This window comes from Amia ocellicauda, chromosome 10, assembly GCF_036373705.1.
Source record: "Amia ocellicauda isolate fAmiCal2 chromosome 10, fAmiCal2.hap1, whole genome shotgun sequence".
Taxonomy (NCBI): Eukaryota; Metazoa; Chordata; class Actinopteri; order Amiiformes; family Amiidae; genus Amia; species Amia ocellicauda.
Window position 1 is genome coordinate 7,625,834 of NC_089859.1, and position 27,417 is coordinate 7,653,250.

General features: G+C 38.5%; 3 protein-coding genes and 5 non-coding genes across 9 annotated transcripts; 1 reads left to right on the forward strand and 7 right to left on the reverse strand.

The window, feature by feature from the left end:
* Positions 1 to 97: 97 nt before the first annotated feature.
* Positions 98 to 7,719, reverse strand: dkc1 (dyskeratosis congenita 1, dyskerin). The gene is made up of 15 exons (XM_066714830.1): positions 7,594 to 7,719; positions 6,524 to 6,582; positions 6,306 to 6,392; positions 5,562 to 5,653; positions 5,055 to 5,239; positions 4,882 to 4,946; positions 4,311 to 4,437; positions 3,977 to 4,107; positions 3,533 to 3,676; positions 3,281 to 3,401; positions 2,823 to 2,941; positions 2,640 to 2,743; positions 2,164 to 2,224; positions 1,747 to 1,905; positions 98 to 876 (listed from the first exon to the last, which is right to left on the reverse strand). The coding sequence occupies exons 1-15, from the start codon at positions 7,607 to 7,609 to the stop codon at positions 808 to 810; spliced, it is 1,539 nt and encodes a 512-aa protein (XP_066570927.1). The 5' UTR covers positions 7,610 to 7,719; the 3' UTR covers positions 98 to 807.
* Positions 3,094 to 3,173, reverse strand: LOC136762338 (small nucleolar RNA SNORD83). The gene has a single exon (XR_010820540.1). It is a non-coding gene; the product is annotated as a small nucleolar RNA SNORD83 (small nucleolar RNA).
* LOC136762344 (small nucleolar RNA SNORA36 family) lies at positions 3,767 to 3,900 on the reverse strand. Its single transcript, XR_010820546.1, has one exon. It is a non-coding gene; the product is annotated as a small nucleolar RNA SNORA36 family (small nucleolar RNA).
* Positions 4,511 to 4,735, reverse strand: LOC136762347 (small nucleolar RNA SNORD17). Its single transcript, XR_010820549.1, has one exon. It is a non-coding gene; the product is annotated as a small nucleolar RNA SNORD17 (small nucleolar RNA).
* Positions 5,339 to 5,418, reverse strand: LOC136762339 (small nucleolar RNA SNORD83). The gene has a single exon (XR_010820541.1). It is a non-coding gene; the product is annotated as a small nucleolar RNA SNORD83 (small nucleolar RNA).
* Positions 6,014 to 6,238, reverse strand: LOC136762346 (small nucleolar RNA SNORD17). The gene has a single exon (XR_010820548.1). It is a non-coding gene; the product is annotated as a small nucleolar RNA SNORD17 (small nucleolar RNA).
* A 2,702-nt stretch (positions 7,720 to 10,421) lies between the features above and the next one.
* tmlhe (trimethyllysine hydroxylase, epsilon) lies at positions 10,422 to 20,187 on the reverse strand. 2 transcript variants are annotated; one of them, XM_066714832.1, is made up of 8 exons: positions 20,082 to 20,187; positions 18,558 to 18,744; positions 17,312 to 17,488; positions 15,416 to 15,695; positions 14,055 to 14,174; positions 12,535 to 12,771; positions 11,962 to 12,100; positions 10,422 to 11,494 (listed from the first exon to the last, which is right to left on the reverse strand). In XM_066714832.1, the coding sequence occupies exons 2-8, from the start codon at positions 18,739 to 18,741 to the stop codon at positions 11,363 to 11,365; spliced, it is 1,269 nt and encodes a 422-aa protein (XP_066570929.1). In that variant the 5' UTR covers positions 18,742 to 18,744; positions 20,082 to 20,187; the 3' UTR covers positions 10,422 to 11,362. The 2 variants fall into 2 exon arrangements, with proteins under 2 accessions (XP_066570929.1, XP_066570928.1); XM_066714831.1 differs by lacking the exon at positions 20,082 to 20,187 and adding an exon at positions 19,572 to 19,753.
* Positions 20,188 to 21,870: 1,683 nt separating this feature from the next.
* Positions 21,871 to 26,877, forward strand: taf9 (TAF9 RNA polymerase II, TATA box binding protein (TBP)-associated factor). Its single transcript, XM_066714834.1, has 7 exons — positions 21,871 to 21,958; positions 22,633 to 22,714; positions 23,286 to 23,422; positions 23,768 to 23,902; positions 24,329 to 24,410; positions 24,957 to 25,070; positions 26,094 to 26,877. Exons 1-7 carry the CDS (start codon positions 21,923 to 21,925, stop codon positions 26,258 to 26,260), a joined length of 753 nt encoding a protein of 250 aa, XP_066570931.1. The 5' UTR covers positions 21,871 to 21,922; the 3' UTR covers positions 26,261 to 26,877.
* The last annotated feature ends 540 nt before the right edge of the window (positions 26,878 to 27,417 follow it).

Consider the following 27,417-nt stretch of genomic DNA (forward strand, 5'->3'; position numbering starts at 1 on the left):
ATATTTCACTTCCCCATTTTGAGACAGAGGCCCTTTGAAAGGTACATCCAAGAATTTTTGTTGTGATTACCAAAAAAAAATTACATTTTTAGAGTAGTGAGGTTTTGACCAGGTTGAGCCTGTGTCAAGCCAAATTTAATCTTTTCCTTCTATCAGGGATGGCACTTGCACTACAAAGTTTGGTAACAAACCTAAGAATCTCTAGTTGTAGGAGAAAAATAGACCAGAATTATTAAGAAAAAAAAAAAATTTATAAATCAAATATCAAGTTAACTCCCATTACACAGATGGTCAATTACATTTCCACCATGCTGTCATTTCAGATATTTACAGTACAAAAATAATAAACAGTACAATATAAAACAGTGTCCATCTTCACACATGATAATAAGGGTTACACACCCGAGCAACTCCAGAATAATTCATGAGGCAACGCCACATGGACGGCAGAGGCAGTTTATAAGGAGGAAACCAAAAACATAAGATTTGCCGTTCTAGTCGGGTGAACTGATGTGCTAACAGCGTACCCAGCCGAGCTCCACTCTTGTTGCATGTCCGTACAGAAACAGGGTAATGAGAGTAAAATATAGGAAGAGAAGCCTTGATCACATTCTCTATAGCCAGCTGCTCACAGACTAACTGGTTTAAAACAGGTGGCAGTGGGTGGGGGGGGGTTGGGGATGACGACCCGTCAACAGCTTCAGTGCCACATTCTTCAATATCCATGAAGTGCATCACTTCCAGGACTCCGCTCTCTTCCTCATGGAGGGATATTGTTCAAAACCGTTCCAAAGCACTATTCCAGTCTCAATCCGATGCAGCCTCCTCTTCCTTCGATTTCTTCTTTTTCTTCTTCTTCTTGGCACTCTCACCCTCCTGTATAGGGAGGAATATGCATCATGAGAACATTTGTATAAGGGGAGGGATGCAGGGAAACTCAAGTCCACCACTGCTTACAACCCAGGCGATTGCTTCGATCTGGGGAAATCTACTTGACATGGAATCCATAATAGTTATGGTGTAGAACCCAGTATAGGGGACGTACGGAGTATTTTGTGCAATTAAAAAGGTATTTCACATTGCAGCATCTCAAAAAATGCATATGCAATGTAGGTTTAAACTATTCTTGGGAAAAAGTAGCAACTTAATGGAAAGGAGACTCCTACCACAGAGAAACACCAACCATGAGCTCTGATATAGCAATTGAGGAAATCTAGAATTGGGGGCAGGATGAAAATCAAAACTGACCCACACACTAATGGCAAACTACAAACCTGTACATAGCAGTTACATACATGATTTGAAGTAGCATCTTAACCAGAATGAAGCCATAACTGGGTCAAGTTCAGTTTGTTTTTATTAGTGGGTGGGTCAAAGCTTTGATTTAATCCAACCCCAAGTGTAAATGCTGTAGTGGCAACCAGAAGCCAGTATTATACAGTATAGTACCGGACAACGACGGCTTCCACGTTGATTTTGCAGACTGACTCCCTCTAAAGTCACCACCAGACTGGAAAGGGATAACTGTCTGCTTATTGCCATGGTCGCTTTACAATTCTGTGCCTATTTGGAAAAGCAAGCAAACTGCTTTTATTGCAGCAGATGTATATAGATGCCGACTAAACAGGGAGACTGAGGGACTTAGAGAATGTCCTCTACAACGCCAACAATTTGATCAAGAAAACAGACACTATATATGGTACCAGGCCATCTCGCTTTTAACATTTACAGCCCTAGACAGTTTACCTCTGGAGCAGCCTCTTCCACTGCTTCTTCAGACTCTTTTAGTTTCTTATCTTTCTTCTTTTTCTTCTTCTCTTTCTTACTGTCCTCTGCCTTGGGAGTGGAAGGTACAGAAGCAGCAGCCGTCCCATCGCTCTCACTGCCACTCGCTTCTCTCTTCCTCTGTGAGGAGGAATCACTTTGGTTAGGATACAAATCAGTCGAGGGGGATACCGGCAATTTATCAAAAATGAACACTGGTAATTTTATTGGAACAAAACAGTGCACACAAACTGCAGCGCTTGGTGATTGATGTTGGGTCTCATACAATCAGATTACACTAATTGTTTAAAATAACCCCTGACAATCTTACCAATCCAAATCTTATATTAATAATGTAAATGTGGTAAAAAAGTTCCTTTAAAGCGTTAACGGACATACCTTGGCAGTAGGTTGATTTGATTCAACTCCAGCGTCACCTTTATCGGCCTTCTTCGTTATACTGAAAAGTGAAAAAGCAGCATTAAAAACATAGAACACCGGAACAATTGCTGAGAAGAGTCTGCAAGACTACAGAAACCGGAAAACCACTAGCCCAAGAATACTTTTCTAGGTTTCTGCAGAGTAACCCCTACTCAAGCCACAAAACAAGACAAGTGGATATCTGCTAGAGAAACCCTTTGCAATGGTTAGGAAACCACAGAAAAGGTTCACAAACATCACATGCCTTTCAAGAACGTTTTGCAAGATGTAAATGGAGAATTCTATTTTCATTCCAATGTGACAGGATGTGAATTTCAGATGCAGCAGAATTCAGGTCACTTTTAGTGACAACTAGTTTGTATTCTAGAGTGGAAGTTTAGTGAAACATGCCCATCCCCCCACTCTGCAGGTTGAGTTGCTCATCCTGTCCTTACCTGTAATCAACATATCCCTCCTTCCAGTCTGCAGGCGTACTTCCATTGGGTTTGCCATGTTTGTCTAGTAATCCCTGTTTAATCATCATTTTCTTCTGGCTCGCCTGAAAAAACAAAGTGCATTAAAACAATTTGTACTTGGACAAATTCATACAACAAACAAAAGATAACAAAAGTGCTTACCTTTGGTCCTAGACCCCACTTGCGGGGGTAGGTGTCTCTCTCCATGATGACTCGCTTGATCTTTGCCACTACCCCGTGGTCACAAGTAGAGATGACTGCGGTCGTCATCAGGGCAACCGCTTGAATTATAAAAATCAAAAGGATTTTAAAACTAATTTGATCAGCCTTTGCAGGCAAACAGAACTAGCTATCAAAGTGACATCATTCTAGAACATCTTCAGACATTGTAAGCATTCTGCTAAACTCTACATTTCAAAGATAACTTTCCAAAAGCCATCAGTCAGGGGTGATAGATAGTTGGTCATCTTTGCACAGAGTGCTAATGCAATCTATTCAAGAACATCATGTGGCTTTGGAGTTATTTGCAAAGTGGTTAATTCGATTCATACTGCCTTCCAAATAAGAATGAAAGGGTAGGTAATTTGAAGAATAACCCGAGTGTAAAGTGTAAGGCTTACCAATACAAATGGCCTCTCCTTTAGTGGTGATGACTACAATCTCCTGGTTCATTTCAATGCCATCTTCGTACCGGAGGACACCAGGCAACATTATCTTCGCACCATAGCAAATGGCATTAACCTATAAAAGAAAGGCCTTTATTAAACTTGATACAGAAGTCATTTCCCAAATCTTGGCACATTGTAAACCACCATGCTGCAAATGGCATAGTTTTACCACAATGCTGCTAGTAGGTACAAAGCAAGACTTACCGCACTGTCCTTCATTACAAGACGTTTGTGGGAAACCAGCAGCTTCTCCAGTGGATAGATGACTCTCCTCAAGTAGGTCTCGTCTTTGTTATGATCGTATTGCCACTGGGCATCCAACACATCATGCATGGTCACCATGTTATCCTGGAATTAGACCGTAAATTAAAACACGAGCCTCTAGAAATTGTTTAATCGTAATAAACCTTGTTTGAAAGTAAATCCCTCCAAACAATTGCATGTAGGCTGGAGTAAATGAAGTGGAAAACATGAATCCACTTCACAAAAGATCTACCCCCAGCCACGTTGTGTACCAAAGTTTAATTACCAGAGCAGGGGAGCAGCCCTGCCCTGAACTCAACACTTTGGATTTATTCACATGAATGTACAACTCTTCAGTTAGGCCACAGACCAACAATGCCGTCAGGTACAAAACCATTCAATTACCTTTTCTCCCAGGACTCCGGAGCGCACTCGCCGCAGCTCCTGCATCTGACCCCCGACCCCAAGTAAAAGGCCGATGTGAACGCACAGTGTCCTGATGTACGTGCCTGCCTCACAGCTGACCCAGAAAATGCCTGCAGGAGAGGGGTCATGAATTTTAATCACATGGTCTATCATTCCTACTGATCACTGGGTTTAAAGTCCAGTGAAACCTCAGTCCTAAAATACTGTCAGATTTAAATTAACCTCAGCATACAGCCAGTTAATGATCTCCCACCTTTCAGTCCATCTAACCTGATATTTAGACGGTACACAGATTACATCCAAGACAACTCACCAAGCCTCCTGTCCGCATCGAATTCTATGAGCTTGCTTTCATAAATGGTTCGGACTCTCAGCTGCCTCTTCACAGCTGCAATTAGAGGAGGCCGCTGAAACAACGCGCCTGTTAGGGTCTCCAGCGCCTAACAAAAAAATAACCATTAGTACACAAAACCAAGTCCCCTGCTACCTTAAACAAAGCATACAAAGTGGTATGTGATCAGATCATTCAAAGCGTCTTTGCAGAGGCAGATACTACCTCCTGCCAGCCCCCCAGTCCTACTCCCGCTCTCCGGCCCCCAACACCAGCCCCCAGTAGAACACCGAGGGGCAGTGTGGAGCCCGGCGCCGAGACACTCAGGCCCAGAACGGACACCGAGTGCTGCAGAGACGGGGAGCCAGCAGCACTCAGAGAATGGATGAACAGGTTCATCATCTCACATACAGCACTGGGCAGGGGAACCCTATCAATAGCACTGCAAGTTTCTAACAAATACACAGTTACACAAATTTACTTTAAATGGAGCATCAATTTGCAAGAAGTCTAAGTCTATGTAGCATTAACATGAAATACTAACAAGACCTACCTTGGAAAGCTGATGCTCATTCTCAATAGCATTGTGCAGCCGAACAATTCCCACATACTCTTTGCCTGAAAGCAATTGCAAAGAGTAGTTAGGAGGTGCTGCTCTTTTTTATTTGTATCACTGAAGTGACTTTAAACCAAAACAGATGAACAGGAGAAGAGACATCCACTCACCGGCACTCTGTTGGGATTTGACCAGACGTGTGGCTCTCTCCACACACACGATGAGACAACCGGTGACTTTAGGATCCAACGTGCCACTGTGCCCGGTTTTCTCCACTCTGAGGATCCGACGAATCCAGGCTACGACTTCGTGGGAGGATGGATTGGCCGGTTTGTCCAGGTTAATAAAACCAGTCCTGAATGGAGAGACAATGTTGCTAAGTTTCCAGGCAGGTCAAGGTTTTGAACACTGCAGTAATTAATCTACTGGACTCCTTTTCTGCTGGGATTCTAGAAACCATCAGTCATGGGTGATAGATAGCTGGTCATCTTCGCACAGAGTGCTAATGCAATCTATACAGAAACATCATTTGGCTTCAGACTCCCAGTTGAGTATCACATTAGAAATGAACACATCAGATCTGAAGTTTTCTCATACAAATTAATGGATTTAAATTGTACTTGATCAGTTCACAAAAGCATGGAATTAAAATAAGTTATCAAAAGAAAACTCATTACCTGACATAGTCCTGGATATTCCTCTTCAAAGGATTTGATCCATTTGGGAGAGGTGTGTAGTGTGCTGTCCTTATATTCAGCTTGTCAAAATTCTGAAAAAGGTTTACAATAACATTTTACAGACCGTCTAAGATCACGGATGAGACTTCATACACAAATATAAAAAGGCCCAAAATATAGAAATAACAGGCAAGCAGCAAGGCTGTAAAAATACATACCATTACCACATGTGCTACTATCATTTAAGTAACAACTATAAATGTGAGTGATAGACAGCAGTCTGAAGAACACCTCCAAGCACATGGGCAAGTGGACATGTTAAAAGTGATTTATGTTGAAGTTTACGGATTTAATGAAGAATGTTAAACACTTGCAGCAACAAGTGGCGACATTTAAACCATTACTTAAAGCACTGCTCGAGTGGTGAAAATCTCCTAGGCCTTTGGATGCATGTGATCAGATCGTTCAAAGCGTCTTTGCAGAGGCAGATACTACCTCCTGCCAGCCCCCCAGTCCTGCTACCGCTCTCCGGCCCCCAACACCAGCCCCCAGTAGAACACCGAGGGGCAGTGTGGAGCCCGGCGCCGAGACACTCAGGCCCAGAACGGACACCGAGTGCTGCAGAGACGGGGAGCCAGCAGCACTCAGAGAATGGATGAACAGGTTCATCATATCACATACAGCACTGGGCAGGAAGACTATGGCATGGCTTAATTGTGAATAAACTTCAAACATTTAAATCACCTTCAGCAACAAAGGCCACTGTGAGGTGTCAAGGGATGCAACTTTGGACTCCGGCTTGATGAGGAAGTCACCCATCTGTTGGATTTCCTGTTGACGGGGGGGAAATGATACCATAAATGAAGCGATTTCCAACATTCATTTATATGGTTCAACATTAAAAAAAGTACAAATCAAAAATCTACAATTGATGCAAATAACTGGTAATTTAAGCAACTTACCCCCACTTCCTCATCAGAGACCCTCTTCTCCTTCTTTCTTTTGTTTTTCTTAGCTGAAGCTTAGAAGTGGAAAAAAAAACAGTATTAACTAACAGTAAAGAATGTATTGATCTCACTTATTTACAACGTTACATCTGTGTAAGCGTTTCTTCGACTCACACTTGATTGCAATATGCTACATTGTCACAAATGAGAATGGCCGCCAGAAATGCGCAAACTGGAAGCACTGAGATTTGCAAAACATCATCTGCCGGTTTAATGGATCAAATGCTGTTCTTTCTGTTAATGCTCCCAGACTGAACATTTCCCTAAATCTATCAGGTCACAGATGTATAGCCATTTTGTTCGCAGTGATGGAGACGCGGGTAAATGTGGCGAACACGGACACATTCACACCACGTGGCACACTGAACACGTGGTGACAAGAAATTAAACTTAGTCAATTAAACCACATCAACACAAAAACCCAACATACTTAGCCATCATTAATCTACCATGGGAAAATATAATTACCCCAAGCCTAAAATAACTGACAGAAGATTGAAAAATGTGTTTATGGCCCTGGATAAGACACATCCCTACGCAATTCATATACGCGATTTTAACAATTTCACAAATAACTGGGTGGAAAAAACGAATGCAAGCGATTTAAAATAAAGATGCAGGCTCATGTGATCGCCAAACTTTTCATTAAAAATACGTCGTTTTTTCCATGCAAGTAACGTGACGAATTTCAGATTTCCTGAAATCACATTTAATAATAATAATAAAAAAAAATCTATTACATCTTGATAAATCAGTCCCAACTACCTAACATGTTGATTTAAACTATCAAACACAGTGAGGGAGTGGGATCAGCCCTCGGGTCACGAATTTGCAACATGCTGCAGACACAGCGCACATGTGACATGCAGGGCACATTTAATTCTACTTTACCCTAAAACCACACTGAACGACCCTCATTACAGCTTGATTAAGTTTGCTAACAATGATTCACACATTTAAGAAGTGAAAATGCCTAAAAACCTATTTTAAATCAATGCAAGTAGAAATAACTAGTGCACACTTACTGTTCATGTCCGCCATCTTCGCTGCGCTACTTCTAAAAGGAGCACACGTGGGGCTTTCTGCGCATGTCTATTTTTACCATTCTGAATCCCAGAACACACCGCGAGAGTCCGCTGTCGTCACGTCCTCCTGGAAGTAGAAGCCATTTATTATCTCCAGCGGGGGGCGCCCTTTGTGCGGCGCGTTTAGGAGGTACACGTTTAGAGGGTAGATTTAGTGAAATCTAAGTTTATATATATATATGTAAAGGTAAACTTTCATTCCAAGTCTTTTTTCCCCTTCAAGTTTTTTCTTTACTTTTCCTAAAAATACATAATTAACTGATACTAATGAAATGGTGTATTGCAAACACTGCACTGCAAATACATGCACAGCATACTTGTTGCTTCGTGCTGGTAGATGAACCTCAAACGAGTCAACAAAGGCTTTCTGCAAATAATAATCAAAATCATAGTAATAATCATACGTATGTATGTACACACTGCAAGTGAAACGGGCTGCGCTGTTTTTTAAACCCACTTTTACCACATTGGAGATGGTGAATATTAAATAGTAAAATAATATGAGTTAGTAGTGTAGAAATTAGATACCACATTAGATAAACGTCTGGGGGGTGTCTTTAAATATGTTTAGTGATTTATAAATATTTTACACATTTCTTAATCTTACATATGAGACGGACTGTGGAAATCTTGAATAAGCTGCTCAATCAGGGAGTTGAAACTGGATACAATTTTGGGAAAAACTACATAGTAACACTAACAGGCAAATAAGCAAGACGGTTCAAATTTCCTCTTAACCTTTGTAACCTTTGCTATGTTTTTTACCTCCTTCACCACCACAATAACATTTAGATACATCGTTTATATAATACAATAATATAAATGAGTTCAAATGTACAATATAATGTATGCTTTAAATGTATTTTCTACTTTTATTTCTATAAAAGGTCAGAATGTATTGTACCAGTATATTGTTCAGGTGTGAACCTAAAAAAAAAAAAGATTAATATGATTTTAGCTTGTCAACTACAAACCCTTGCCACTGACAGGTGCCCAGTTTTTTCAAAACTCTAGAGCACTATTCTGGTGGTACTTGGATGAACAGAACAATTAAAACATCTGAAACAAGCAAAAGTGTATAACATAAATCATGGGGTGAGTGTGATTAAGGGTCTTACAGCTTCCAATTCCAATTATTTTATTATTATTATTATTATTATTATTATTATTATTATTATTATTATTATTATTGGAGGAGGAGGACTGGGAGAATGGGTAATCTAATCCACTGAAAGAAAATCATTTTAAATATTGGTTAAAAACTATTGAGCCCTTTAAGTTAGTATCAGATGTTCACCAATTGAGCAACTGTGTAAGTCAGGACCTCAAATTAAAGTAGAAAGAAGAGAATACTCATAAACGTCCCTCTTTCCTTCTGGCCAGTGCTTCCAATGCGCTCTGCATCTCACACCTCAGGCATTTCACCAAGAGACGCCCCAATCAGGAGTATCACAATTCTGATAAAAGGCCTTGACTGATTAACCAACTGTCCATACGTGAGAGGCCGACATGGGGGAGATTAACAGAACATCCCAAGATGAAGGAACAATTTGTATTGCATTTTGTTACCACATTTTAAAACCAAGCTGGGAGGAAAAACACAATCTGGATAGGGAACAAAACAGGTTTTAGTGCATTGTTGGTCTATTGTGCAAAACTAAGAACACGGTCGGAAGACAGTTCAATATTTACAATTAAGTCTCAGAGTGGGAGAACATATATATTGTTTCCTGATTAAATGAGTTATAATTGTTTTTAAAGTCAGTGGTGTTGTTTATACCCAACACCCAGCTTCACTGTTTTACATTAAAATGTGGTATGTATCTAGTATTCTGTGATATTCTCCTATTGTAAGTGTCCCGGAAGATATGGGGTCTCCTCCCTTGTGTATTCTACTGGTATGCCTTTTCCACATACTGATAGTTACATTTGTTTTTCTTCGTTAAGAATTTACCATTCATGGCAAAAGTCACTTAGAATGGCTACTTACCATCTAATTAGAACAAAATACACCAATATTTTAACTTTGCCGCAACACACATAGAATGCAAGCCGTATGTGAAAGGAATTACCTAAAAATAAAAATACAAATAATTGCAGAAACATTCTTTTATTTTTCCATTCCGTTCTGCAGGGAAAAGCATGTTTATTTTTCCACTGTGTTTATACAGACACAACCCCAGACAAGTTCAGAACAAGTCACACAATTTAACTTGAAAGTCTATTTGTTGTATGCCAAATGTACATGCATAACTTAAAGCAGTTACATGTGACCATAAACTAAAAGAAGTTCAAATTAAGATTTCAGAAGGGTTACTGCTCCATAGATGTTAATAGTACGAGACCTTCTGGGTTCTATCTTATCTTCTTCTGCATTAAACTTAAGTGCGTAATTGGTGATACTTGCTTATTTTGAACTATCTGTGATTTCATGTTTTCTATTAAATCAGCAGGACAAGCGCCATCCCTTGTCAAGAATATCATTCATTAACCAATAGGCTAGATAATGAGGATTTCACAATCTGCTCTTTATATTCTAGGAATGAGTATCCATATTCATCGTTGCTATTCATAATTAAAAAAAAGGACCTGAAATATATGTATGGCCAACAAAAATTCTTCCTTAACCCTAAAGAATTCTGACTCTACTTGAATCTGTTTCTATATAATGCATATAACTATTATGAATTATTTTTATATTGAATTAATATTCTTGCTTTAACAATTTACTTTAGTTCATCTGAAAGAAGGAAATACATTGCAACATGTTTACATTTATATAGGATTTTATTTTCATGTTGGAAATTTTAATACTTACAAATTATAAACAGACCTATATTAATTAAAAACAGTGCTTATAAAGCCATTCAGATTGCAGTTTATTTTTTTAATGCATACAGTAAAATAAAATGTATTCGGTTCATTTGAAAAACATAGTTAACAGAAGACAGTGTAGGGTTATACATTTTTGAGGGACAGATATTCCATTTCTTATTGATTTTAAGGTATTCGTTTGCTCACTGTATGGTAATGTAAAGACATAATGACATACAAAGGACATCAATGCATACTCTGTGAAAACAGCCTTATTAATTACTTTAGTGTTGTTTAACTTTGTACTTCAAAATCGTCTGAATTGAACAATTACTATACAGACACACCTTGTAATTCTTCATTAAATCAAGACATGAATACTGCTTGCCTTGACAGTACAGTATCACGGAATCAAAGGTAAGGTATGTCTTATACAACAGGAACCAATTTAGTTTGTCTTTTTACATGACTTAAGCCACTAAGGCACACTGAGGTAAAAGAGACTGATCTATCACACACATCTCACTTGCTTTCAGTCACAACAATTGTAATATGCCTTAAACTGAATGAGAAAAATAACATTTTCTTATAAGAATCATAGATATGTTTTGGTGTCTCTGTAAAACAAAATAAATAAATAGAATAAAAACATTATACTGAAGAATAATGTGGGAGATGCCAGATTAGAAACCTTGCCTCTGTTCTTTTACCCTTACTGTATCACCAACTTTAAGAGACAATACTAGTGTACTTCAGATAGTACCTTCTAGCTGGACTGATTTTTTTATACTAAATTCAACTGAATTCATGAAAGAGTGCTGAGAAGACTAGACTAGCTGTGACTAGGGAGCGCTTTGGTTGATTAAAGCTGCGGTTTGAAGTTCTGGGTACGCATTTAGGCTTTGAGCCCCAGAGATCTTGCAGTGTTGAGAACGTCGTCCCGGGTCAGATAGCAACCACACAGCTGGCGCAGGCCTGTGAAGGACTCTCTGCCATGGAGGACCCGCCAGTTGTCAATGAAAAGAACCTACAAAACCGTGGAAAAGGAGCAGAAATAATTTCACATAAAGTACACACAAATACAGTAATATAATAAAACATATGCTAAATATCTTTCACATTAAATATATATAACATGAATTAGCTTTAAAAATCTGTAGGCCTTTTTAGCACTACCAAGGGACCAACTATGACATTTTGTGTGTGGGAAAATCTTCCTTTAAAAAGTCAACCCACAACCAAAATTAAAGGAGATGAGTCACAGGCTACAGTAGCTCTCCACGTGTAAAGCTCAATTCTCAAGCTTTTGAAAAAAACATCTGATGGTGACTCAGCACCTTCTGCAACAATGCAAAGCCCAGTTCTGGGGCATGTTTAAGGAAAACATATATATAATAAGATTGTGAAAACATCCCAGTCTTCCTGTCTGTAGATCGGGGGGGGGCCCTGATTGGAAGCACAAAGTATAAATTAAACAAACATCCAACACTGTACCTTTCCTGGCTTCAGCTTGACCCACAGCTCATTTTCTGGCTTCCTCAGCTCTGTGGTGAGAGCTCGATGAGCTACATACCAGCGCTGCACAACGTCATGAGGAACAGTGTTGATCACCGTGCGGTCATAGTTATTGTATCTAGGAGAAAAAAAACACACAAAACAAAACAACCATTATATCCCCATTTTCAACTGCTTCAAACTCAAGAACCATGCCAAGTTACAGAGCCACGCCACTGAATGTCGTCAGAAATATTTCAAGTGAGCTGCTAAGCTGTGCTTCCTACCCATGATTCATATCCTCCTTTTAGTTGTGTTGACTCAGGAAATCACTCTATAGAATAAGTTAAACAATGCCCATTATAGTTTTTTGTTTCTTCTTCAGATTAAATTATTAAAATAACATAGTTCATAACAAATCAAGTGTAACTCCTTAATGAAAATACAAATTGATGCCAATTCAAACATTAAAGGGAACAGGCCCCAGGATTGGGAGCTAGTGTTTGAAATGCACCATGCCTTTAAATGTAGATGCAGTGGAGTTAAAAGCAAACTGAATGTGTAACAACTTACCTGATCATGTAGACCTCGTTGTTCCAAGGATAGACATTGAGCACTGGCCCAATTCCAATCATGTGGTTGTGATAGCCACCCACGTTCTCGATGTACTCATGCTTGATGGGGACCCTGGTGAGCAGCTCAAAGTTGTCGGGGGTCTCCTGGAGAACCTTGTCTGCGGCATGAAAGCCATCCACAAGCAGTGTCCTTCCCCCGGTCCCTTCGTGTCTCAGACAGTGGAACACCTGAATCCTACAGCCGCCCCCAAAAGAAGGAAAACGCTTTTGTTAGGGCCAAATCATCAGTATGCACTCATTAAAATTATGGGTTTTTTTTTGCTTTTAAAAAATAGGGAGATATAAATGTTAGAAAATTAGATGTAATGGACAATCTTGTGTCAGATTAATAAGAACAATCGAAAACAAAAAACGCAACTTGAAACAGGATGTATTTGACTTTCCTTAATTTCCCAGACCTGATATGAACCATTTGATCTTGTGAGCTGCACCATGTTTTTAACAAATAATCTGATAATCCTGGGATCTAAAATGAAGATCAAAGGAGCTCACTGAAGCATTCTTGGGGTATTAGTCTTGCACTTTTGTCATGTTTTTGGATTTGACTTGATTGTTTTTCTTGTATTTAATAAAAATTAAGCATATTCCCATTTTCCGTATAGCCTTTTCCAAAGCTGAGGGACAATCACAGTGCTACATGTCGTTCATCAAATTTTAGAGTGATATGTACACACACACTTGGCTCGCACTGTGGGAATGAACAAGAAACAGACATCTGTCATCATAAAAGAACATCTTTTAACCTCTTTGGTGCTTTGCAAACATTTGACATAAACAAATATGGCATCTTGATCACATCCTCTTATATTCAGTTTAAACACAATTTCCTAACCTGTTTACACTCTCTTTGAGAGCATGGTTAAACCCGAAAAGAAAGAGGAAGCATGCTCCTTCAAATCACAAAACAGTTGTGCTCAAGAATGGGGATCAGAAAATGCCTGGCAGTTTTTAAAACAGCACTGATGAATAGGCTTCTTTCAATAGCAAAAGAATTATAAAAATGTGACTGTTTGTGACTGGAAAAGGATAGCAGTTCTAGTAGTGCTGTGAGTGAAAAGCAGTAATCTCTAACAGCACTAATCAATCCAATTTGCTGCCTTTTCTCTACATTTAAAGGAAGCATGTTGATGGAATCGAAATGTTAATTAACTATTCACCTCAATAACATTTCAAGCATCCACTACTGTGCATCTTGTAAATTATGTAACAGAATTATATGTTGTATTATTGTGTGTAAATAGTATATAATAGGGGAATCTCTTAATTTCAACCTTTTTTAATCTCATAACTGCTTAAAAAAAAGATACTCAAAAAGATTGCTTTCGTATGATGTTTCAAAGTACATTTTAAAGTACAATGTCAGATGTCTCAGAAATCAATGTCATAGAAAAGACAGAAGGGTACTTTTTAATTTCGTACAAAATGTGTGAAGCATTCTAATGTGACAATAGCACATACCCACAAGGTTCCTGAAAATAGGAAGTGTCTGTGTGACGATCCAGGGCAAGTTTAGTGTACGCCGTGTCTCCTCTGGAAAAATCCGAGGTGAAATTCCACACTCTGCCGTACAACGTCTCCCTTGAAAATAAGCACAGAAAACATCTTATTTTCACTCTGTTAAATGTCAGTGTATGACTATTTCTTGGCTCACCTGATCAAGAACATTGTTTCCAGTAGTGTGTAAAAACAAATTATTTAATTTCTTACTTACTAAGAAAGTAAAACGATAATCTGCATTTCTTCTGATACTGTTTAGTATTTTTCTTTAGATACCTGCTTTATAATTATTGAGCAATTTCCCTGCCACTAATGAATACATGAAACAAATATTCAGATTGAGCAAAATCTCACTTTATACCAGATGTGGACAACAATTCTGTTTCTCTCTAGTCTGGAGTAACAAAGCATGAAAAATTCAGTCCTGTTCCATAGCATTCTATGCACATAAAGGCCTTCAAACTGAAGTACTTCATCACCAGGGAAAAAGTCCAGACTCTGCATAATTAAGTAACAAACAATTATACTTCTCCCCCCTTGCCATTGCTTCCTTGCCTTTTTGCCACAGCAGAGCCATGATGAATGTAGAACTGGCTAGATGTTTTATAAAGCCATTCTTTTAAACTTGACCACCTGTTGTGTATTTAATTAACAGACTTAATGGTGAGCAGAAAGTACTTCTTATCTCCCCAAATCCTCTTTCCTGTTCTTCACTTAAGACTTAGCACACACGGACAATTTTAGATTTCTAAAACAATTATTTCAACTTAGATAACTGTGCAATTTTTTTGTAATACTGAAAAAATAATAATTGCTGTTTCCTGGGTTTAATTCTGGTACTGCTATCCTTGGATCAAAACACCTTCTGCCGGGAAACCAAGTATTTTAAGAGCATCTGTATTTTACAAATATGTAATAACCACACCAGACCAGCACCATGTTGCCAAGTGACAAATCCATGCTAACCAGAAACCATGATTTCTTACAGACTCAGATTCCTGAAGGTGAGGAAAGGCTGGGGGTTTTCTTAGTAATGTATGTGTAAATTGCTGTATTCTCAAATAATTAAATAAGGAATTCGTGTGATTTAAAATACTGCAATAAAAAATGTTGAAATTACCATCACATGCCAAGGGAAACAGGAATGGCTTATTTTTAAAGTAGAGATGTAATGATTAACTGTCTAATCTCACACTAGTTGAAGCAATCCAGCTGTTAATCTTTCCCCTGAGCCTTGTGACATTATCACCATGGATTTAACTCGGAAAGTGATCTCGGGTCCTCGCCACAGCTCCAGATGGAAGTGCATGTCGTCAGCTCACCTGATCAGACTGATGCGCTGAGCAACCGTCTCAGTGGCTTCGAGAGTCGGGGGCACGTCCTCTACAAAAGCGATGCCGTACAGCAGGAAGTGCTCCATGAATGTCTTCAGCCCCTCGCTGGAGCTCATGAAGTTCTCGCAGCTAACCGAGGGCACCTTGGCGTCGGTGTAAATCTCCGAGTTCCACAGAATCCTGGGCTGGACGGCGTTTCGCATCTGTCCTTCATAGCTGTGTTCAGCCAACCAGGCCAGGTTGTATCGTGTCACATGACCATCAGGCCCTGAAACAGTCAAAGCCAGTGAGATAATGAATGGCGAAAACCAAGCATGTGTGGATTTTAATAATTTCACTGGGTTTGTGTCTGTGGTTTAAACAGTTACTTAGTACATCCAGAACAGCAGCACACACGCTGCATAAACAAACCATTTCTGAGGAATGGCAGAGAGAAATACCTTTTACTCATTAGAAGTGACTGTAATACAGTCATCAGAAGTTTGGGCTTCTGTTCTCTCTACACTAAGAAATATTCTATTACATGCATTGATTTATGATTTTATGATATTTAATGTCAGTATTTTGGAGTCTCTATTTATAAATTAATGAAGTGTAGAATAGTATTTCACTATTAGTAATTCACTGTTAGGAAATATATGACGTTCACATGGCTTAGCAACACTGCATTGGGCAAGGTAGACGGTGCATTAGGAAATTCAATTACAAATCTAGGATCCAGGATTAAAAAAACAGTTCACATGCTGCTATCACACTATGTATCTTTGTCAAGATGGGAACAGTGTTACATAAACAGTTGTTAAAATGTGGTGATCTGTAATTTCTTGTTTGTTGAAATAAACAGAACAAGTCCTTAGGGGCTCAGATCCAAGTAACCAGCTTCCCATGCAATTTTGTGTAATTTTGTCCAGCCAATTAAGTGGTTGGATGTATTACCAGCAATGTATCTAGCATTTTACAACCCTAAAAGCTCTTTGAGTAATACAATGGTTTATCTCTTTTTTATCTCTTTGGAGCAATGACTAGAAAGTAATCTGCACCCTGCAAGTTAACCAGATGCATTAATACCCTGTGAAGGAGAACAGTCACAGCACACAGAGATCGGTCTGATTCTGGGTTTAAAATGAAGAGAGAAAGATAGCAGGTCTCGCCAATTACGAGAGTGTACACAAATTGGAGATGCTTTTACCATCAGTGCCAATAAGTGCCTTAATAAAGTGTTACATTGCATCATTGTTGTTTATTTTTTAAATATAATTTATTTATAAAACATTTATTTCTAGTTAATGATTAGAGAAAACTATGTGGGGATTTGTTCCAAGTCCTCACAATCATGAAAGGCATCGACCACATCAAACCAGAGCAGCTTTTCCAGATCAGCAGGGACACACGGACCCGGGGACACAAATGGAAATTGGGCTTCAAGGCATTCAAGACAGAGAACAGGAGACACTTCTTCACACAGAGTCGTCACAATCTGAACAAACTCCCCAGCGATGTGGTTGGTAGCAACAATTTGGGAACATTCAAAGATAGACTGGATCCTTGGATCATTTAGTTATTAATGGACACCAAACAAGCACGATGGGTCGAATGGCCTCCTCTCGTTTGTAAACTTTCTTATGTTCTCATTTGAACTCCCCCCACCCTTTTTTCTAATATGTCTATTATTTGTTTAAAATATAATTTGTGCTCCATAAACTAAAGTGACAATAAAGTTAACTATATCTGAATTTAACTGAGGGTTTGTTATGATACCATATAGAAAATTGAAGGTGACATAATCATCATCTCTGATTTAAACCACCTTTAGTTTTTTTGCCCACGTCACTAGTTTTGGTGATAATATGAGGTGAAACAAATACAGCTCAAGGCCGTACTTACAAGTGAGGAACATGGTTTCCTCATCCACTCTTGTTTTTAAAGGCCGTATGCTCAGGTCCACGTTGGCAGTGTCTAGGTTTCGCTGGTTGGTTTTCGTGTTGTAGCAGGAGGCAGAGCGACAGTGATCCCGAAGCCACACATAGTCAAAGTGCATCACCAACCCCCTGTAGCTGAGCTCTGCGGACCAGAACAATAATTAGGTTTGTTTGGGTGAACATTTGTGTCAACTGAATCTATATGCCTCACAGAAGAACAGATAACACAACGCACTTTCATCAGTTTGTGCAGAATGCCTAGATGTTGGACTAGAATAATTTCTAAAGTTCTAGCAAATATGTATATATATATATATATATATAGGGGCCAACACATTATGTGTGTCATCTGACAATACAACAGGACTAAACTGTTCATACCTACAGGTTGGTATTCTTTAGGCACTTTACTGTTAGTGCTTAAATCTCTCAGTCTGAACTTCATAACCCCCTCTGCTCAGTTATATAAAAACAGCATAGAGGATTACAGCAGCAACCGGATTACTGACTCTGACTTCAGCACTGTCACTGCCACCGGTGACTGGCACTCCTGATGAGAAGTCTCCTCTACCTTCAACACTGAACACTACTTTGTGGATGACTTCGTCACTTCTATCGGCTATATACTGTAGCAGTCAGTTGTTAAAAGTTGCAGCTCCCTGTGGGTCGTGTGGTCTCTGTGTCATCCACCCACCTTATTATTGTTATATACACAAGAATACAGACTTTTTAATCTTCTAAAACAGAACTGTAGATGTGACAGATATCACATTTATAGGTTTTTGAAAAAATGGTCATATAACCTTTAAAACTAAATTAAATGCATTAAATGAATTGTGACTTAGAGCACTTGTTTTGATAATTTGCTGATTTTTTTGGTAAAACTGTCAGTAAGTATGTCGCAGTCAATACGCAGTTAGCTGATTACATAAGTAATTAAGTATTTTTAGAACACTATTCCGAATGTAAAAGTTGCAGTTAATTTGACGTTCCCAGGACCCCTGACATGGACCCATTACATTAATTTATGATTATAAAATATACAGTTCTATACAATAACGATTTATGATAGTTTTGGGGGGAAATAGCATTTCAAATTAACCACTGATTTACTTTAAATAAAAGAAAAGCTGACTTCAAACTTAATCCCTAAAGTCATAAGAAATGTACTCTCTTATTTTCTACATCCTGAGAAATCCTAAATATCTTACCAAGGCAATCATCTCGGAGGTGCCAAACACAGCTGGCAGACTGTGGTGCTGTGTGCTGCCAACGCTTGACAGCAGGCAGGGATCTCATATGTCCAAAATCCCACTTGGCCAAAGTCTGGGCACCACTTCTAGGCAAGGTTTGCAAGCCACTACCCAGACGAGCAATTGCACGCGTTAGAGCCATGATCTGGGGGGAAAGAAGCAAAAGATTTGAGTGAGTGACATTGTGCTTTAATCTGAGGAATGCACACAACAACACACAGGTTCTTACTGCAAAGCAAGTTCCTCACAAACTCTGACATACTTGGACCTCAGCATGTCAGTCTCCCACCAGCTTATTGCCAAACACTTTTATAGACTAAATTCTGGGTTTATTTTCCTTTTTTAAATTAACACTTTAAGCACACTCTAAGCATTCACTTGGTATGAATATCTTATTATAACAAAAAATCAGAGGCCAGTCGCCCACAATCAATTAAGCTTCTTTTGGCAGAATTTTTAATAAATAATAATAATAATAATAATAATAATAATAATAATAATAATAATATCATCAGAAAATTCGAATCTAATTATACTAGTTTATGTGGAATTCATCTTCTTGTTATTATTATTATTATTATTATTAGTGCTTAAAATATTGTATATATATTTTCACACGATTCATTTTACACAAATCATTAACAGTTCTGTATTTTTTGTTTTTGTTTAATCTAAATATATCATAATGCAAGAGTAAAATACATCCCAGCTTTAGAGCCACCATCCTCGACCTCACGTACTGATCGACAGACCCTAAATATGCAACAGTAACAATAATAACTGATTATGACATTGGCACTCAACAAACTGCAACATGCAAAGACACATCCAAAGCCAAGCTCAGGAAGCACCGCTGCTTACAGATGTCACACTGCTCAATACGGACTGTTATAAACATGCACATCAACTGTACAGTTATGATGTAGCTGGTATAGCTCTGTCCGGATAAAGTCGAAAACATGTGCTACTTACTCTGAAAGCTTTAACTTTCCTCTTAGCTGCCCTCTCCGCACACTTAGGTGGAATTTGATTGAGATTCCCTGGACTTCAGCACAAGGCATTCATTTAATACCATGGTATATCTATAGGCTTAATTATTAAACGAGCACTTCCGCGCCATTCCCGATGCCTGCTCTGCTAGCACAACGCTGACACGCAGGCGCTCCGCGGAGCAGGCACTGGCGTCGCTGCAGCGCAGATGTGCGCAGTTCTGCGCGGCTCCACCAATGGGGTCGGCGGAATTCGGCAGATCTGCGCTACAAGGACGCGACCATTGTAAGGTGCTGAAGAGATGCACTACGTAGTTTGCTTAGAGAAGTGGTGCATGGAAACTACAGATGCAGGCCAGTGATCTGCATCTAATGGTGCATTTAATCAATTCTCAGCAACTATAGAAGGCACAGAGCAGATACAGCGTTTCCGCAAACAGACACAACAAAGTGAAACAATGCAGACAACAAACACACAGTATCCATAACTCACTTTAACCAGCGGCAGTTGCAATGTGCAGCCCAGGTACCACAATCAGATCCACAGTATCACAGGTCCTGAAATGTCAGTTGCAATGTGCAACACATCATGCACTGCCACATCTGCCTCTGGGACATTTTCTGTAGCCCTAAACGTGTTATGTAAATATCAATGGCAGACACTTGTATTTATATAACCCATCTGCAAGCCTAAACAAAAAAAAAAGCACTGTGAATTCGGCCACTGTCACTACGTGGCCTGCAAAACAACTATACGTTTTGCATAGTATTGCTCAATATTCTTACCTTTAAATGCCAATGGTATATTCCCATAAAGAAAATATAAGTGGAAGAATGTGCATTAATTCTCATTCACAAGTTCCCATAACTGGAGGAGTTGAAGGAAGTGAAAATAACTAAAGAATGGTGAACGGGACAATGGTAAAGGTAATTAAAGATAAAAACAAACATTCAGTAAAACATTAAAATAAATGTTACATTTTCTGGTGGTTACAAAATTTTGATCACCACTGTATGATTGTATTTATATATATAGAAGTCCAATTGACAAATTATTGAGCTTTCACCTTGCATAATCTTGCAAAGGTAGTCAAAAGTGCAATGTTTAGTCAGCATTATATTAATAGACTGTAAAGTTTAGGGCTCTAAAAGAAGATCCAACTGATAAAAAGCCACAGGACAAGATTGAAAATGATATCACTAATCTGCACACTTTCCAAAAAGTGAAATTGTTTTATTATTTTTTATTTTGTTTAAGGACAAGGATTGCAAAGTGCACCCATAATCGCGACACATTGCAAATATATATTGATTTAATCTTACCCTAAACTGCTATAGAGTCTGCTAAACTGATATAATCCCCTAATAAGTGTAAGGCTGTGTAACAGTACAATCGTATTTTATTCAATTATACATCCTGAATGTGTGTATGCACTATTGTGATCAGTCTATGCAAATTGATGTATTCTATCACTATCAGGATACATATAAAATGGAGATAACTGGAAACAACAACTGATTACTACTGCAAACTGCCTCCTCTCCACTCTCCTTCCTCCAGAGCCGCTCCTTCTCATCCCTGGCCCCTCAGTGGTGGAACGACCTGCCCACTGAAGTCAAAACAGCAGAGTCCTTGACCTCCTTCTGGCGATTACTCAAGACGCATCTTTTCAGACAATACTTGTAATATTAGTCCTTTACTCTCCTGTAAGAAAGCACTTTCCAACGTTTTATCATATTTCTTGGGTTACTAATACTCATATTGTTATTTTGAATTCCCATGTGTTCCCTTTCCCTTGGCCCTTGACTGTGACCTAACAGCTTGTCTGCACACAGCTTTTACAATCCAGGATGTAAGACCTCATTTATTGTATTCACTTGTGTAAATTGGAATTAGAAAAAATTATTATGGTTTGAATTGCACTGCATTATGTAAATTTGAATTTGCAATGTGTTATGCCTTGTACTGCACTGTATTTTTGCACTTCGTATTGTGCTTATATTTTGTAAGCTGCCCTGGATAAGGGCATCTGCTAAAAAATAAATAAATAAATAAATAAATAATACTGCTACAGTTAAGTGACAATAACAATATTGTAAACCTTACATAAGAAAATATTTTGATAGTTGAATTACTTCAATAATGTATCCCATCTCAAATGCGAAGACTGTTATTGACGAAAGTGTCTGTGATTGTAGGTATGTTGGTGTAGTGCCACCTGCTGGTGAATTGCAGAGCCATAGCCCCGCCCCCACCTATTTGGGGGCGTGGTCTGCGTATCTGCGTCAAACCGGAAGTGTAGCTGACTGTGGCGGAAGACAGCGAGATCCAAAATGGCGTCCCCGAAAACTGCGCCGAAAGATGCACAGGTATGAACATTTAAACACAAACTGTTTAATTTACGCATTCATTATTATGTTTTTGTCTCACAAATACAAGCATAAACGCCCTTCATGTGGTCTTGCGGTCTGAAGATTTAATTATTAGATCATGCGGTGCTTTTTGTAAACGGCGCCTGTTTTGTTATCTGACAACTAGTTTGCACTAGTGTAGTACACAACAGAAAAAGCGGCATGCGTGGTTTTAATATATTTCAGTGCATCCTAGTTATAAAAGCGTCATCGTTTTAACCACAATCCACATTAGATAGACTGGTATATTTTGATTGAGTCATCGGTACGAACATACTTCACTAAACCGAACCAAAACCACGTCAGATAGCTCTGCACAATGTAAGACAATGGCTGTGCTTTTAAACTTGCCATCGTACTTTCGTTCAGCTATTTGTAATGAACTAATACCATGTTATACAGACAGCAATTATTATGTGAAGACTTAATTGATTTAGTTAACATGAAAAGCTGCAGATCTTTGCAAAGACAGATTGTGTTTAGTAAACTTAACTAAACAGCATACGGTTATTGAATAACTACACTAATTTGTGTTACATGAATGCATGGCTTATATTATAATCCTTACTTATTCAAATCACCATGTGGTCAATTTGACCTGTCCAAACTGCACGGATTGATTTGTTTTTTAGGTGATGGCACAGATTTTAAAAGACATGGGCATCACAGAGTATGAGCCCAGGGTCATCAATCAGATGCTGGAGTTCACATACAGTAAGTGTTCCTCCTTTGTTCCTGTTGGGACTTATGTATCATTGTGTTGAAGTCACACGGGGTAAACCAACATTTGTTTCCTACCATGATTCCTGATATATTCCTGAAATGCATATGCAAGACTTTTTTCCAATTAGTTGTGTGTTGCATTAGATACTTTCGGGAAACTGAGTAATGTGGTGCTATGCACTGTAGCAAATGAGATATCGAATTAAGTGAAAGATAACTTGGATCTGACCCCCATTTGATTGTAATGTGCAATAGTGTTGCTTGACACACTACAAAAACATATACAACTGGAATACCCCCCACCTTTAATTTTGTTTTTCAGTATGATTTTGTTATTGGGGTGTTTATGAATTAAAAACACATTTGGTTAATATCAATTTGAATTGAACTCTCACATTGTACATCCACAGATTGTATTATGCTTTCTGTCTTAAAGCCTTCAAGGGTATTTTGTACTTGTTGTGCACTTTTAACAATTGAAAAATCTTGTCTGTAGGTAATGTGAAATGTTTGAAACTGAAAATGTCAGGCTGTGTACTTTAATAATAGGTTTTGTTTTTAGGATATGTGACAACTATCATAGAAGATGCAAAAATCTATGCCACCCATGCAAAGAAGTCAACTGTGGATGCCGATGATGTGAGATTAGCCATCCAGTGTCGCATGGACCAGTCCTTTACGTCTCCACCTCCAAGAGATGTAAGTTGAATTTTAATCAGTTATAGTTTCCCTTCTCAAAATAAATAGATCAAAAAGTTGAACACTTATGAAAAGTCTTCAGCAATGAGTTTAGCACTGACTCTTCATTTGATAGCTACCTCTGGAAATAATTATCTTTAAAAAAAATTAAAATAAAATAGCCTAAATAAAAATGACAGTCAATAATGTATCTATCTATTGCTCATGCAGAAAAAAAAGAAAACTGCACATTACAGGAAGGAAAAGTTAAAAAGTTATTTCTACAGATTCGATCAGATACAGGTCAAGCTTATAATAAGTAGTTAACAGAATAAATAATGATAGTGTAACCCCTTTTTGCTTTAGTTTCTGCTGGAGGTGGCCAAACAGAAGAATCAGACGCCCCTGCCACTGATTAAGCCGTACTCAGGCCCACGTCTGCCTCCCGACCGCTACTGCCTAACTGCTCCCAACTACAGGCTGAAGTCCGTGCAGAAAAAGGTAAGCATCATCAATACAAAGATTCACTCTGGATTTTCTTTTTTTTAATTCATTGTTGATGTATTTTAGTTTTTCTCCTCGGTAAAGCACAACCCAAAACCACAACACGCTATTTAAATTTTTGAAAAAAATAAGTTAATTCTATAGTAAAACATATCATTTTATAGGGGCAAAATATCTAGACTAAACCTAAATTGGGATAATATTAAATTACATGATATATTTGTCATTGTTTAAGTGCATTCACACTGCTAAGTCTTTGCAAGCATTTTAATGCTGCTTTGAGAATCACTCTTGACTTTTATGATGAGCGTGCTTGGGGAAATGCTCTTAAAATAACTCCATTATATAAATGTTTAAAGTAGCCTCCTTCAATAAAGTATTGCCTTTCAGTGTTTTTAAAATGACCAGAGCCTTCCTCTGCAGGTGTCCTCCTCTTCAGGCCGAATAACTGTGCCCAGACTGAGTGTAGGAGCCGTGTCCAGCCGGCCCAGCACACCCACTCTCGGTAAGGATAGCAGAGTCTCTGACCACCTTCCAGCGATTATTCAAGACACACTGTTCACACTGTACTTGTAATATAACGTCTTACACTCCAAAGCCATTTATATGCACTTACATAAGTATGCTTTCTTATGCTCCCTCTTACTTTACTCTGATTTCTCCTATGACCCCTCCCTTTAGCTCATACCTTGGACTTCACTGAATCACGCCTGCACTTGTTACCTCTTTGAACTAGGATGTATGCTTTGCATTTTATATTAACTGTACCTCTGCACTTTTGTAATTCTTAAATTGTAGTTTGTATTAATGCTTACATTGAAATTTGTATTGAATTGTGTTACTGCACTTTTGTATTGCTTGTGTAAACTGTAAGTCACTGTAAGGGCATCTGTCAAGACATACATATGTAGTTATCAGTTCAGCAGAATAATTGCATTGCATTTTATTGTAATCCTGTCTATAACATCAATTGGTGCGAACAAGGCTGATTTACAGATGAAATGCAAGAGTTCTTTCCTCACGTCTTTGTCGTACCCTCTCCCCCTCTCAGGCACCCCTTCGGCGCAGACTGTGGTTACTTCCAAAGTTGGGACGCCCGTGTCGCTGACCGGCCAGCGTTTCACTGTCCAGATCCCATCGTCTCAGTCCTCCACTGTAAAGTCAGGTAATTCAACACTGTGCGATCGTCAGCATTTGTATTGCAATGATCTATTCCCCTGCACGACTGGAGGTGTAGAACTATGGAAACAGCAACAGAAATGTCAAATTGTGGGTGAAGTTATTCCCCCTTATCTTATACCTCCTTTGTCTTATGAAACCAGAGTATTCTCTGTGATTTAGTTCCTTTTCAGTATGCAGAATTGAACCTTTTCTTTTCCCTTCTTAAGCATATTCTGTCCTCAACGATAAATCCTGCTATTCCTATACACACACACACACACACACACACACATATATATATATATATATATATATATATATATATATATATGGGGTTAAAAATGTACCAAAATGTGACTTTTATGCTTACATTTGTCATTAGGGGGCAGTATAGCCTTCAATGGGAAAATGCTTTTGGCTTAAAGTGCATTTATTGTATGTGAAAGAAGGAAACCTAAAATGTCTAACAAACAATATGGTATTAGAATAATTTGATCTTTTAATACAGCTTTATGCATCTCTTACCTCTTCTGTGATTGTTTTAAGACATCTTTTTTTATTCCCAAAAGAATTGCTCCAATTCCCTGCAGTTCAGCAAGAGATAAATTAACCCTACCGCATCTATCACTTAAGATCACAATTAAAACGGCTTTCAAATCTAATGTGATTACATTAAAAAAAAAGCCCTTGAAATGAATCGCCTGTATGCAATGCAATCCAATCAAAGACTGCAGAGTCTGCTGATGGACGATTTTGTTTGTTATACTTTACTCTGAGCTATTGACAGTGTTTCCCTATAGGAATAAGTACATAATACAGGGTATGGATCACTGCCGGACACTTTTAATGCTGCACGGTTTTCAGGGAGGTTATTTATTTGTGACTTCATCAAGTCTAGAAGTGCCCTGATCAATCAATTGCCATAGCATTGCTAGGTAAATCAAGGGGAGTAGCCAATACATTTTTTTTAAAGTGTGATATGAACTTCTCAGTCCTGATAACGGATTTTTTTTTATTTTTTTAACAGCCACTCCGTCCACGCCTACAGTCCAAAACGTCCTCATCAACCCCTCGCTGATTGGCTCCAAAAACATTCTCATCACAACAAACATGGTGTCGTCACAGAACTCGGCCAACGATTCCAATCCGCTGAAGAGAAAACACGACGAGGACGACGATTATGATGCTTTATGACCTGAGAAGTGACCAATTCTGTCGGCCAATCGCTGGACAGTAATTCATTGTAAATACTGTAGATGCTAGACTGCTTAGTATTTCCATTTTGTTTCTTGCTCGGAGCGGTTTCCTTTTTCTTTATGGACAGTTCACAAGACTGATTGCCAAGTTTGTATTAAAAGAAAAAAAAAAAAGGAACGAAGACAGCAGCAGTCTTATGTATTTTATTGTATATTATTATAAACCAGCTTAACAAAATGCTGATAAATTAAGTATTGGTGGTTATCAGCTCTGTGATTGGATGTAGATAATTTGTAGTCTGAAAGCACTCTGGATAATGTTTTGCAAGGAGTGCATGGGTGAAGAAGAATATAGCGAAAAAGTTGTAGTGTAACAATAATGCTGCCTCAGTGCAATCCACGATTGTAAATCATACTGATCTGGTCTCTTCTGTAACTTATAGCAATCTTCTCAGTAACCAGTAGCAGATATGAGATTATGCTCATAGTCACTAGACTTTCTCTCCAGTGAATGGACTATCAAACAAAGAAATAGTTTGTCTCCTGTTCCACTTGTATTATAAAAGGAGTGATACCTTTCCCAATAAATGAACACCAATTGTTTGTTGATTTTAAGTGCATTTCAAAATACCTGTGTCTTTGAAACTGTCTACAAACTCGTATTAGTGTATGTCTACACATGCTGTACTGAAGTGTACAGTGAGAGTGATTGATGGGGTTAAAATAGTTTTGGTAGCCTCTTTAAACATTTTAATTCTGCACAAAGATTGACTCGAGGGAACTACTATGATTGCCTCGTGATTAATGCTGCCTTGAATACCAATTGTGTCCGAGACCTGAAGTCACCATTTGAAACAAAGGAAGGGAGAAAGAAAATGAGAGAGGGATTTTGTGCTGCAGACCATACTTTGAAAAAAAAAGCTGTGCCAAAGGGGTCAGAAATCGACTGCCTGTCACAGTGCCATAGTATAAGAATCAATTTCCAAGAGTTTTTTTCTTTTTCTTTTTCGGGAGCGGTAAGATTGAGACCAGGTTTGGACGAATCTTTCTAGACCTTTAGGGGGGGATTTAATGGTGTTTTATACCTTCAGCATGCCACTGTTGAAGTACTGGGATTCATTTTGCTGCTCTTTTCACTGAAAGGAAGAAAAGTGG

Excerpts from the sequence above, each read along its gene's own strand:
- dkc1 (XM_066714830.1), bottom strand. Across the intron at positions 2,225-2,639 it reads GAGGGATATGTTGATTACAG|TATAACGAAGAAGGCCGATA; the intron begins GTAAGGACAGGA and ends TTCACTTTTCAG. Across the intron at positions 877-1,746 it reads TGGAAGAGGCTGCTCCAGAG|GAGGGTGAGAGTGCCAAGAA; the intron begins GTAAACTGTCTA and ends CTCCCTATACAG.
- tmlhe (XM_066714832.1), bottom strand. The coding sequence starts at position 18,741 with ATGGCTCTAACGCGTGCAATTGCTCGTCTGGGTAGTGGCTTGCAAACC. Across the intron at positions 14,175-15,415 it reads CAGCGCATCAGTCTGATCAG|GGAGACGTTGTACGGCAGAG; the intron begins GTGAGCTGACGA and ends CTTATTTTCAAG. Across the intron at positions 12,101-12,534 it reads AACGAGGTCTACATGATCAG|ATACAATAACTATGACCGCA; the intron begins GTAAGTTGTTAC and ends TTTTTCTCCTAG.
- taf9 (XM_066714834.1), top strand. The coding sequence starts at position 21,923 with ATGGCGTCCCCGAAAACTGCGCCGAAAGATGCACAG. Across the intron at positions 21,959-22,632 it reads CTGCGCCGAAAGATGCACAG|GTGATGGCACAGATTTTAAA; the intron begins GTATGAACATTT and ends TTTGTTTTTTAG. Across the intron at positions 22,715-23,285 it reads GATGCTGGAGTTCACATACA|GATATGTGACAACTATCATA; the intron begins GTAAGTGTTCCT and ends TTTTGTTTTTAG.